Source organism: Melospiza georgiana, chromosome 1 (genome assembly GCF_028018845.1).
Source record: "Melospiza georgiana isolate bMelGeo1 chromosome 1, bMelGeo1.pri, whole genome shotgun sequence".
Taxonomy (NCBI): Eukaryota; Metazoa; Chordata; class Aves; order Passeriformes; family Passerellidae; genus Melospiza; species Melospiza georgiana.
In genome coordinates this window covers 70,315,180-70,326,926 of record NC_080430.1, presented here as the reverse complement: position 1 = coordinate 70,326,926, position 11,747 = coordinate 70,315,180, and the positions used below count along the sequence as shown (strand labels likewise).

General features: G+C 37.7%; 1 protein-coding gene across 5 annotated transcripts in view; it reads left to right on the top strand.

Moving 5' to 3' along the window:
* CDYL (chromodomain Y like) overlaps positions 1-11,200 on the top strand; it is a 105,432-nt gene extending 94,232 nt beyond the window's left edge. For 2 of the 5 annotated variants that reach the window (XM_058035657.1, XM_058035686.1), the window contains 4 exons: positions 375-547; positions 3,502-3,712; positions 7,719-7,862; positions 8,919-11,200. In XM_058035657.1, coding sequence (XP_057891640.1) covers positions 375-547; positions 3,502-3,712; positions 7,719-7,862; positions 8,919-9,077 — 687 coding nt within the window. In that variant the 3' untranslated portion in view covers positions 9,078-11,200. Of the gene's footprint in view, positions 1-374; positions 548-3,501; positions 3,713-4,614; positions 7,863-8,918 lie in introns of those variants that run through there. The other 3 variants (XR_009115315.1, XM_058035678.1, XM_058035666.1) reach the window with 3 other exon arrangements.
* Positions 11,201-11,747: the final 547 nt, after the last annotated feature.

The window sequence follows — 11,747 nt, the reverse complement described above, 5'->3', positions numbered from 1 at the left end:
AAAGTGCAACTTGAAAAAACCTTTAGCCTCAATTAAGGTTCTTTTTTTTTCTGTACTGGTTGCATATGCCATCTGCTGTCCAAATTACAGAAATGCTGAATGAGTGCTTTAGTTACAGATCACACCTAATAGATCTTTCCTTAATGATTTAATTATCCTTGTCTAATTACATTTTTGAAATGCAAAGCTTCTAATACATTAACTCCCTATTTTTTGGATAATGAAGGAAGTTAACTTTTCTAATAAGATGGTTGAGTGGATCCTAAGGAAAAATTAAAGTTGTTGAAGGGTCTCAGGGGGAGGAAGGGAAGAGAACAACATGCTGCTTTGTAATGATGAATTAAAATGATTCTTATGAAATTTTTATTTTCCAGGTAATGAAGGAAGTCCAAAGTGCACTGAACACAGCAGCTGCAGATGACAGTAAACTTGTGCTGTTCAGTGCAGTTGGTAGCATTTTCTGCTGTGGTCTTGATTTTATTTATTTTATACGACGTTTAACGGATGATAGAAAAAAGGAAAGCACTAAGATGGCAGAAGCTATTAGGTATGTATGGCTGTCTTCAGTCATCTGATGGGTATTGTTCATCATATGGCCTGGCTTGTTCTATCTTAATTTCAGAAGCCTCTTATTCAAAAATATCTCAGACATTCACCAGTTACATTATAGTGTGCAGCACTCCTTTATGCTTCTTGTCCTTTTCTATTTGGGTTGTCATTTCATGCATTTTTAATATTAAATTTTAACTGTGTAAACTGGGAGCATTGCAATACTCCTCCAGTTAAAACCAATATTAAAATACTTCAATAGCCTTAGGGTTTCCAGAAAACAAATTTAATACACCAAAATTCAAGACATGCATTGAATGAGTAAATTGATATACTACATTCAGAGAAGTGGAATGATGGATATTTTAGAGGAGTAGATTAATACTTGTGATTATCTTCCCAATGCCAGGTACCAAACCTAACATTTAAACAAATTGATCTGAACTATTACCAAGTAGAAGAAAATATACGGAAAAAAGTATGAATCTTGGAGACACATTTTTGTAATACAAACAAGTACATTTGAGCATTGGTTTTGAGATCCTGATCTCTTGCATTCTTTCCGAGTACCTATATTCTTTCAGAGCTCTTCTTCTGTTCTTGTTATCAATGGTCATGTTTCTAAAAAAAGGCCATGGCCATGTAAAATCTGTTTCATTGGAGGCACAGTTGGTTCATAAGGATGATTATAGTTATTTTTATCAAAGGAAATTCTTCAGTCGTTTCATGTAAAAATTGCTTATGCAATGACTTCAGATATGGCCAGAAGGTCTTAGCACTGAGCTTCTATCACTATTTTAATTTGGGCCCTTCCAGAAACCTGTTTTTTCACCTAATATTCATTGTAATAAAATGGGCAAAGGTAACTTAAAAGACTTATAGACACGTACCGTCCCTTTCAAATAAGGTATTTTTCATGTATATTCTAGAAATGGTCCTCTCTGGGATATTCAGACATGATTAAAATTACCTTAAGTCTCTGGATGGGATGTTTGTATGATGCATGAGATGGTTTAGATTTGAGTTTTTTGCATTTAGCTATTTCAGTTCACTAGAATGAGTTAAGGAGTATGATAACCTTTAGTGCTGAATGCAATATAGTAAAATTGTTCTGTTTTGCAGAAATACAAAAATTCGTAACACAGATAGGGAGCAAACTTTAAAATTACCTGTGCATGTATTCATACACACGTGACTGTTTTTTCCTAAGAAGCTTTTGGAGGCATTACTGTTTGAGAACAGAGAAGCATCAATATTTTGTGGGTACTGGAATGAATTGCCATTTTTTGTTGTCAATGAGGATGAGAATATGCATATGCCACCTAATAGTGTAGTACCCAGAGCATTATTACTGACGAAAAGATGGGAGATGGGGACATTTACAGATGTGTGATATGGGATAATAGAGCTCTACCATTAATGCTTGTAGTTTTTAAAAGCAGATTTATTTGTTAAGAAGAGCTCCTCAAGGAAGACCAATAATGCTTTGGCCATCTTCATTTGTACCTTATTACTATCACTTAAAAACACAGGTAAATACCTTGTGCTGATGCCATACATAAATGCAGTTAGGACCAAGCAGGGCTGTGCCACAGCTGTGGCACCCAGAGGTGTGGAAAGGCTGCAGCCTTATCTGGGAGCTGTGGGACACATGAATGTACCAAAGTGCTGTATCAGCTGATGCTTGTAGAGGGGTGTTAAATCTGCACCTGCCCGACTACTGTGATGGGTTGGGTTGGGAGGAATGGTAGGCTTTTACAGAACCAAAAAATGTTTGAGGTTGGAAGGGACATTTGCAGGTCATCTTGTTCAACCTGCTCAAGCAAGGTCACCTAGAGCAGGTTGGCCAGCACCATTTCCTGGGGTTTTTTTAAATCTCCCAAGACTGTGAGTCCATGACTTTGTTGGCTGCCTATTTGGTCACCCTCACAGTAAGAAAGTGTTCCTGCTGTTCAGAGGGAATTCCCGTGTTTCAGTTTGTGCCCACTGCCTCAATGTGCACCACTGAAAAGAGCCTGGCTCTATCCTCTTTGCATCCCCTTTCAGGTACTTTTACACTTTGGTGACATCCCCTGAGCCTTCCCTTCTCCAGCCTGAGCATGCCCAGCTCACTGAGTCCCTGGGTCACCTTGATGCTCCTTTGCTAGACCATCTGGAGTCTCCCTTTCACTGAGAAGTCCATAATGATGCTGGGGCTGAGCAGAGGGGCAGGATCAACTCCTGCACACTCCAGACAACATTCCTCCTAAAGCAGTGCAGGATAGCACTGGCACACTGCTGGCTCAAGTTCAGCTTAGTATCCACTGGGAACCCTAGCTCAGTTTCTGCCAAGCTGCTTTCCAGCTTGTCTTCCAGCATACATTGATCCTGGGGTTGTTCCTCCCCGGGCGCAATGCTTTGCACTTCCCTTGTTGAGCTTTAGGATGTTCCTGTCAACTCATTTCTCCAGCCAGTCGAGGTCCCTCTGGATGGCAGCACAATCCTCTGGTGTATCAGCCTGGTTTTGTATCCTGAGCAAACTCACTCAGAATAAGCTCTTCCCCATCAACCAAATCATCAGCAAAGCTGTTGAACAGAGCTGGACCCATCACTGAACCCGTGGGGTGCAACACTTAAATCACTGGCCTCTGCCATGAGTCACCACCCTCTGGGCCAGCCATTCCCACATTTTCCAGTCCACCTCACTGTCTGCTCATCCAGCTCATACATCGACAGCACAACTCTGAAACTCTTACGTGAGACAGTGCTGAAATCCTCACTCTGAGCTCTGTGTGGACAACATCCACCTCTCTCCCCTCATCCACCAGATATTACCACCTCATTGTGGAAGGTTACCAGGTTGGGTTTGAAAGTGATGTTACTGTGAAGATGAATTACTATGCAGTTTTCAAGGGCTGTTATATTTTACACTCTCAATATATGTAGTGAGCGCATGTTTCTGTTTCTCTTCAGGAATTTTGTGAATACTTTTATTCAGTTTAAGAAGCCTATCATTGTAGCAGTAAATGGCCCAGCCATTGGACTTGGAGCATCTATATTGCCTCTGTGTGACGTGGTCTGGGCCAACGAGAAAGCCTGGTTTCAGACACCATACACTACTTTTGGACAAAGTCCAGATGGATGTTCATCCCTTACATTCCCTCGGATTATGGGCCTGGCTTCTGTAAGTAGCTTGCAGGGTAGGGGCTGACAGCTTCACAGTTCAGTTGGGATAATTTATCCAGTGTGATTTCAAGACTTTTTGCCTTCCTGTGTTGTCTTTTTCTTAATTATTTTCTTTCTCTCATGAAAACCTTTCATGAGAAGCCACCCCTTATAGCTTTTCTGCTCCATGCTCTTACAACTTAGTCTTCACCTGCATGCACAGAACAGAAAGCAGGCACGGGATTTAATCCCACCTTTGACCCTGATGGTGTCAGAAGGGTCATGTCCTGTGTCCCCAGACACACTGTCCCTGCTGCTGCCTCGTGGGGACCAGCCACAGGTGCCTTGCACTCAGCACAGCACCAGCGTGGCACTCGGTGTCACTGCACAGCAAGGCACTGTGACACCAGCCAGGAGCAGTCTTATGCCACTATGCAAAATAACTACTTCAGTTTCCATGCACCCCTAACAAAAAGCTATTTAAGAATCTGCAACCTATGTTATTTTCATGTTGCTTAGTGTTCTTTCACTCTGTGTTCTTTGAAAACTCAGACCTATGTCCTATTCCAGTTTGGACAGTATGAAACAAGTGCTTGTGGCTACACCTGTTTTCCAAAATTACTGTTTGGTATAAAAGCCATTTTTTTCCCTGTAGGTGTTTATTGATTTTCTTCCCTGTAGGTATTTATTGATTTAAAATATATATATTAAAACACCAGTTCTAAAAGATCTAATAGCTAATTGTGTCATATTTGGATTTAGTTATTAGAAGAGATCAGAAAAGGTAACTGAAATAGATTAACAGATATAAGAGTATCTTTAATATTTTAGCATGTTTCAAATTACTGATTGTTCCTTTCCCTTTTTATTTGGCCATCCATCCATTCATCCATCCATTTCATACATCCTCGTCCTTTAAAGACTTGTGGTTGTTACTTTTCATTTCTTTAGAAGTTGTACAAAAAACACAAGCTCTTCCCTAGTGCACTCTTTCATGTGTGTTTGTGAATGCTCTCATTCTTAAATAGAAAGATTTTAGTTGAAAGCATCCAGTGGTAACAATTCCAAAATGATCAGTGCAAAAAGGGGAAAAAATCCACTGTTTTTATAATATCCTTGACTCTCTGCAGCAAAGCAGTGTCTCTGTGGGACAAAGCTGAACTTTACTCAGTATATTTCATGAAATATGTTCAGAATCCATACTGAAGACTTTGATATAGATATAGAAGATAAATGTTTGAAGATATGTATAGTAGATACAGAAGTATGCTTTTGTCTGTAAAAGAGAGAGAGAAGTCAGCAGGAAGATATTATGAGTGAAATGCAAAACATTCAGGGGGAAAAAAATACAAAGCAAAAAATTAAGGCCTCTGAATGCATCATAATATTTTCTACAAATATATCAATTCATCAAGAGTAGCGCCACCCCTAACTCTTGTAAGTCAGTCTTAAAATGCAATGTTGTTAGCTGCAGCTATGTAAAAATGTTACATTGCAAGATTCCTGGAAATATCTTCCATGTGGAGTCAGTCACCTTCTGTGGGTGAGCAGGTCTCTCATGGAGGGGGATATCTTTTTCCCCCATTTTCAACCATGGGTTTATTCCAGGAAATTTGAACCCCAAACTTTAGGCTTCAAAACTGATACCGTCTTGGAATTACCAAGAATTTTAGAAGTGTCCCTGAACTTGGCTTTTGAGTTTTGAAAATAATCTGTAAGACATTGAGGTGATGTCTGTATGGGGAGATGTTATTATGAATCTGCCATGGAGCTCTTGCTCTGGCTGTCAGGTCCTAGATGTGAAGCCCAGGAGCTGTGTGATCACACATCACACACTGGGTCTCCCTGCCAGGCCCCAGCAAGCCTGGCAGGATGTCTTAGCTTTTCTGTCAGTCAGGAGGGAAGCACAGTTCCATAGTGCCTGGAGTCCCTGTCACAGCCAGGCTCTGGGGTGGTCAGAGGCCAGCTGCCTCCTGATCATGGTGCAGGAGAGCTGAGCTGCTCCATGGCCCTGGTGCCTGTGGCCTTGCACCAAAGGACCCTGGTGAGCCTCAAAGTCCTCACTGAAGAGAGTCCAGAGGTCCAAGTGAAGTTCCTCTGTGGAAGGAGATGTTTTCTACTTAGAGTAGAAAGTGAAGGTTGCTAATGAGATTCTTAGTGAAATATTTTTGTCACACTCATTTCTATGGCTGTAGTATATTTCTTGGAAAGTAACCACCAAGTGAGTTAATTTTTACAGCAGGTACAAGGCATGATTATGATTAAAGCTTGTTTAGCAGTTGGTCTCCAGCAGATGTTGTGTATAGATCAAAAGTAAAGATGCCAGAGCAAGAGATTTCCCCTCAAAGCCTGTCAAGTGAGAACATCAATGGCAATGCTCATTTCTTGTGAGACTTTATGCTAATACTGTGTTACAGCTGGCAGAAATAAGATAACTGTACCATTCTCACTTAGGGTGTTTCATGTTCAGGAGAACTCAGCAGTTGCAACTAAGTTTTAGGGGGGAAAAGGGGTTTTCTAGCATTGGTTTTTATCCTTGCAAAGTTACATATGAAGAATATGCAGACCTCACCACCTGGCTTAAATGCTTGCCTGTCATAACTATCAGTTAGATTGACTTCACATTTTGATCTTTCATAGAAATGTTAAGTGGTTTTAAATTATGTTAGAAGACTAATTTTTCCCCAACTGTGTAGGAAAAAGGATTCGGTTTTTAGACAACCATGTGTACATCTCTGATTCTTATTTAGTATTTCAGGTTATTATTATTCACATACATTCTGGAAAATGAGAAGGAATGGTTAATGAACTTTGTGTAGTTGATACTGTGTTCACAGAAGGTAGAACTATAGGGTATAGAACTCGATCACAGTGCAAGAGATTTGGGTTTTTGTCAGCTAATATATGTGAATCACAGTTTTCCATAGTAACTCTCAGAGATGTGCTGATGGTAAAATCACAGTAAAATACACTAGGAAGCTGGCTGGGTTTTTTCCTTGCATTCCAAATGGACTGGCAGTCAGGAAGCAAACTACCAGTAGAGCCCAGACTTCATATTTCATTACAAAGGAACAAACAAGAGACTGCAGAATCTCCACATCGCTTCATGTGTAAAATGCAATACCAGGAACATGGTAGCACAGCAAATGAATAATTGTTTATGAAGTTAATAATTAATTATTTGAGATCCTTAACTGAAAGTTGCTGAAATAATTACCAGATGTTCCGCTACTGGAAAATGTTAAAAACCTCAGTATTTTTCCCTCAGAAGTGTTACACCTGTCAGGTTTGTATTTTAGAACAGCCTTATTTCCTATATTTCATCAATCCAGTAATGGCTTTGTAAGTGGCTGTAGGACAAAACTTTAATGGGGAAATTGGTAAATAGTAAAGTGCATGATAATTACAAATCAAAAACATATACAGAACTAGAGAGAGCATCTTGTTGCATAGAAGGTGGTACTCAATTCTGTACCTTGAACCATGTGCAAGATCTTTTAAATATTGAGGGTTTTTAATAAGACTGCTATATCAGATACTTAAAGGATTTATAATTTCAGTATTGGACTGTTGAAGCAAATGTGAATGTTTATTTTCTATGAATTTGGTCAGAAATTGGAATACATCCTTATAAAGGGCAAGCTGATGTATTCATTGCTGGTTTACAGATTGGCCAGGCATTATAACCTATTCCCACATACACAGATAACCAAGTCAGCAGTACTGTGAGAAAGCCAGAGCTAACAAACATTCACAGCCAGGAAATGACAGAAGACATTTTCACATTTAACCATTAATCATAGACATCCACATTTCAATAACTACTGACCTAGTACTGCTCAACAACACGGACCAGCCAGCTGTAGGCCAGTATTTTTCTTTTTTTAATTAAAAAAACTTGGAAGAGCTGTAATAAAACTATTTCAAACAGTGCAGGCATTTTTCTTATTTGTTTTGAACATTTTTCCTTTGATGAGTTTTGTCTCATTACATTTCATACCAGAAGTAACTTTTTATCCCTTCAGGCCAATGAAATGTTGTTCAGTGGAAGGAAGCTGACGGCGCAGGAAGCTTGTGCCAAAGGACTCGTCTCCCAAGTGTTCTGGCCAGGAACATTCACACAGGAAGTAATGGTTCGAATTAAAGAACTTGTCACATGTAATTCAGTTGTAAGTTTCCTTTATCTTCTTGCATTTTTATGATTAGATGAATAAGAATTAATCTAAGTAGTACTGGACTGTATCTTCTTGTCCTGGGGAAAAAAAACAAGGAGTCTTTTCATGAAATGAGGACTGCATTATAACACAGCAATGTTTTTTGACAGATTTTTATGTATCTGTTTGGTTTGGGTTTTTTTAGGATTCTTTTTAAAGTTTCTATCTGATTCTTAAATATAGCGTACTGTGGCATTTGATAAGGAACACAAACTAAACCAGCATTGGATTTTTATAATGTAATTTGGTATTAATAGAGTTGCTGAAGTCCAACTTGGTCTAATCAGCAGTACAAACAGTTGCCCTAATATCTGCACAGAAACACAGAAATCTTGAGTGAGGCTGAGTTCTAATTTAAGTTACCAAGGAAATAAATACAGTCTTTGAGGTTGTGCTGGACTTTGTTTTATGAGTAACACATAGTGGTTGTGTGTGCTACTGGCAGTTGCACAAGATGGCATCAAATAGTGGTAATTTCACTTTTCTTACAAGGAAAGATGCAGTACAAATTAACTGTTCCATGCACTAGAAATTTTGGATTTCAAAAGCAAATTATTCATTTTCTAAACAGAAAAAACAAACAAGATTTTTTTTTCAGTGTATTTTAAGTGCTCAAGAGCTCAAGATCTGGCCCCTTATTAGAGCAGTTTGGGATAAAAGTGTTATGATTAGCCTTCACTACTATGGCCTTGCACTTCCCTATAGTTACAAAACCATATATATATATATATAGATATATTTTCATAGTTACTTTATGATTTTCATTATTTTCATACTTCTGTGCACTTTTAAATTGTGTTGGTATAAGGCAAAGGAAATTTTGTGGGATGGCACAAGGCAGATGAGTATGAGAAACATTTCTTACAGTCATAGTAATGAATTGATAAGCTTCAGTTGATAATCAGCTCCAGCATTTGTCTATATAAACCTGTTACTTGCCCATAGAAGCACCTGGGAGATCAGTTCTCAGGCAATACTAACCCAACTCCCCCTTTTTTAACTTTGGCCCAGGTACTTGAAGAATCCAAAGCTTTAGTACGGAACATCATGAAGGTGGACTTGGAACAAGCAAATGAAAAGGAGTGTGAAGTTTTGAAGAAAATCTGGGGCTCAGCACAAGGGATGGACTCAATGTTAAAATATCTGCAGAACAGAATTGATGAATTCTGATGAGATGCCCGTGACACTGGAATTGTATTTCTTGGATATCAGGGCAAGCAAAATAAGCCCATTTAAAAAACCCTTATATAAACTAACCCCTTGCTCAGCTTGGGAACAGGAGTGGACACACACCCCCCTTCCCCTTTTATTGTCAAGGGGTTTAAAAGTACTGTATCTCTTAAATTTGAACAAAACTCCTTTCTCCCTGATTGTTACATGCAGATGTATACACACACAAGTGTATGTGTGTGCATATATCTATATATGTCTTTTATATATATATATTTATATATATATATAGATATAAATGTAATATGTGTGAGAGTGTGTATGTAGAGACACACACACACACACACTAGGTTAAAAATTATAGAGTGCACTACCAAACATCTCTTTAAAAGCTCTAGTTTTTGTTATCTTTGGCTAGTACTGTATCAAATAGAGAATTCATTAAAAAGTGAATGGTGTTGCATTATTTTCTGTGTGGCAGGGAAGTCTGGAGTAATGCTTTTCTTTTTCATGAGAATACAGAATTGAAACGGGTATTAGCCAGCCCTTGCTTTCTCTGCCCCATGAGTCAGCTTAGAGAGAAGGTATTGTCTCAGAAGAAGGTTGAAATACCTCAAGTAATGGAGCATTCTGAAACTTTGGGGTAAATAAACCCTATTATGCTTAAATCACACATATCCCCAAAAAGAGAGTGTGCTCAGGATTAATGCTAAGGAAACACTCTGTTATTTTTTTGGGGGGAGGTATGGAGGGGTGGGAGGAAGGGGCAGGAATATGTCTGATTCTTACCCAGACAGCATGAAGAAACCACTGTCTCTTAGGGAAGGGAATGAGGGAGAGCCAGCGGGAAATGGAAGGGGGAAGGAAGGAAAACAAAACAAAACAAAACAAAAAAAAAAAAACCAACACAAAAAAGCTTGTTTTGCAGTATTAGTGAATCACTGAATATCTTATGTATGAGTATCCTAAGTTATAAGTTAGTTTTAGTGGGTTTTTAAAAAGCCTCTTTGGGTTGTTGTTTGTTTGTTTGGGGGTTTTTATTTGTTTATTTTGGTTTTTTTAATAACTACATAAGTGCTCCTGTTGCTGGGTGAAAATACTACTTTATATACAGTTTGGGGGGTTTTTTTGGTTCTTTTTTCCTATTTGCTGGTTTAATTGATGTATTACACCAAAAATGCATTTTATGTTCATAAATTTTAGGTTCACTTAGAATATATTATTTAATAAGTTAAAATTCTTTTGGCACACTATTAAGTAAAAAAAAAAAACCTCTTTAAAAAAAAAAACTACCTTATATTAGATGTTTAATGTTCTTTGTCTATGCTTTTTTATTATTTGAAATATACACTATATGCAGTATGGTGTAAAAGAGTGCCCTGTGTAAATAGACCTATTTTGCATTCCTTTCAGGAGTGGTTATTGATTCCTGACTGCAGATATCTATTATTACTTGGATATCTGTGCTTGCAATCTTATTGAATGTATTATGAAGAATGAAAATTAAATCAAACCTTATTTTTGTACAGTTTTGAACTTTTTACTTGGAACTGACCCACCTCCCCTTCCCAGTGGAGAGCTGTACAGTGTGTAAATCTGCCTTTACCTTGAATTGGTACAGTATTTTTGCATCTGTGGGACCTACTTCTTTGTTCTAGTAGTTTGAACTATATATAAACTGTACAATCTGTAAAGTTTTTATAGAATAAATATTCAGCTGTGAAAACTGGTTAAATAAAACTAATATTTCTTAACACATTTTAAATGTGGTTCTCTCACAGAGTTGTCTTTTTCAAAGACACTTCCATTCTAGTTTTGAAGTTTGAAATAAATCTTGTAACTTAGAGGCTTTAGTATTCGTTTTATTTTGTTTAAAAACTCTTAATTTCCTTCAAATTAAAACTTGAATATTAATTTATTGATGTAAATTTTATGTAAGTTTTCTCTAACAGGAGGTAGATGGGGAAAGAAGACATAGGGAGTCATTCTGCTTTTAATTATTTTGTTAGAGTTCAAACTAATGTTCAGTAAATGCTTTTTTGCAATCTCTTAAAAAAGACTGTTTTCCTTACAATAGTGGGGTTTAAGTTAGAATTCCTTGGTTGAATTTGATTTTAGTGAAAAGAAGAATAAAAGATACCTTTATCTATGAGTTCTGTCATGTCAAACCTTTCAGAGTTCAATTTGTAAAAAGATTGCTTTTCTAGCACCTCTAAGGCCATGGTGTTCATATATATATATGTATTAGCTGGGGGGATTATTTATGCTTTCCTTAAACACGAAAGAACTGTTACAGTGAAGCCATTTAGAATTAAATCAGTTGAAGGTACAGGCAGTTAATAATTCTGCTTAATTCATTTTTTTGTGTTGCTGTCAGTCAGCCTGTTGTGCTGCCTACAGTTTGCATGATAAAATGGAAATAATTTATTGACTGTTTTAAATTCCTGAATACTGGAAAAAGTCATTCAGGCCACTTCCTTTGCACTGTCAGTAACTAACTTGACACTATTAACAAATCATGTTCTCATGCATAAATATTACACACCTTTTGTTCATACACTGGACTAGAGGAATAGTGTTTCTTCAGGAAAACACTGTCCCATTCCTTTCAGCATGGGTCAGTGAGTATCTGTTGATGTGTGTGAAGGTTACAGTCAAGTCCAGTTCAGT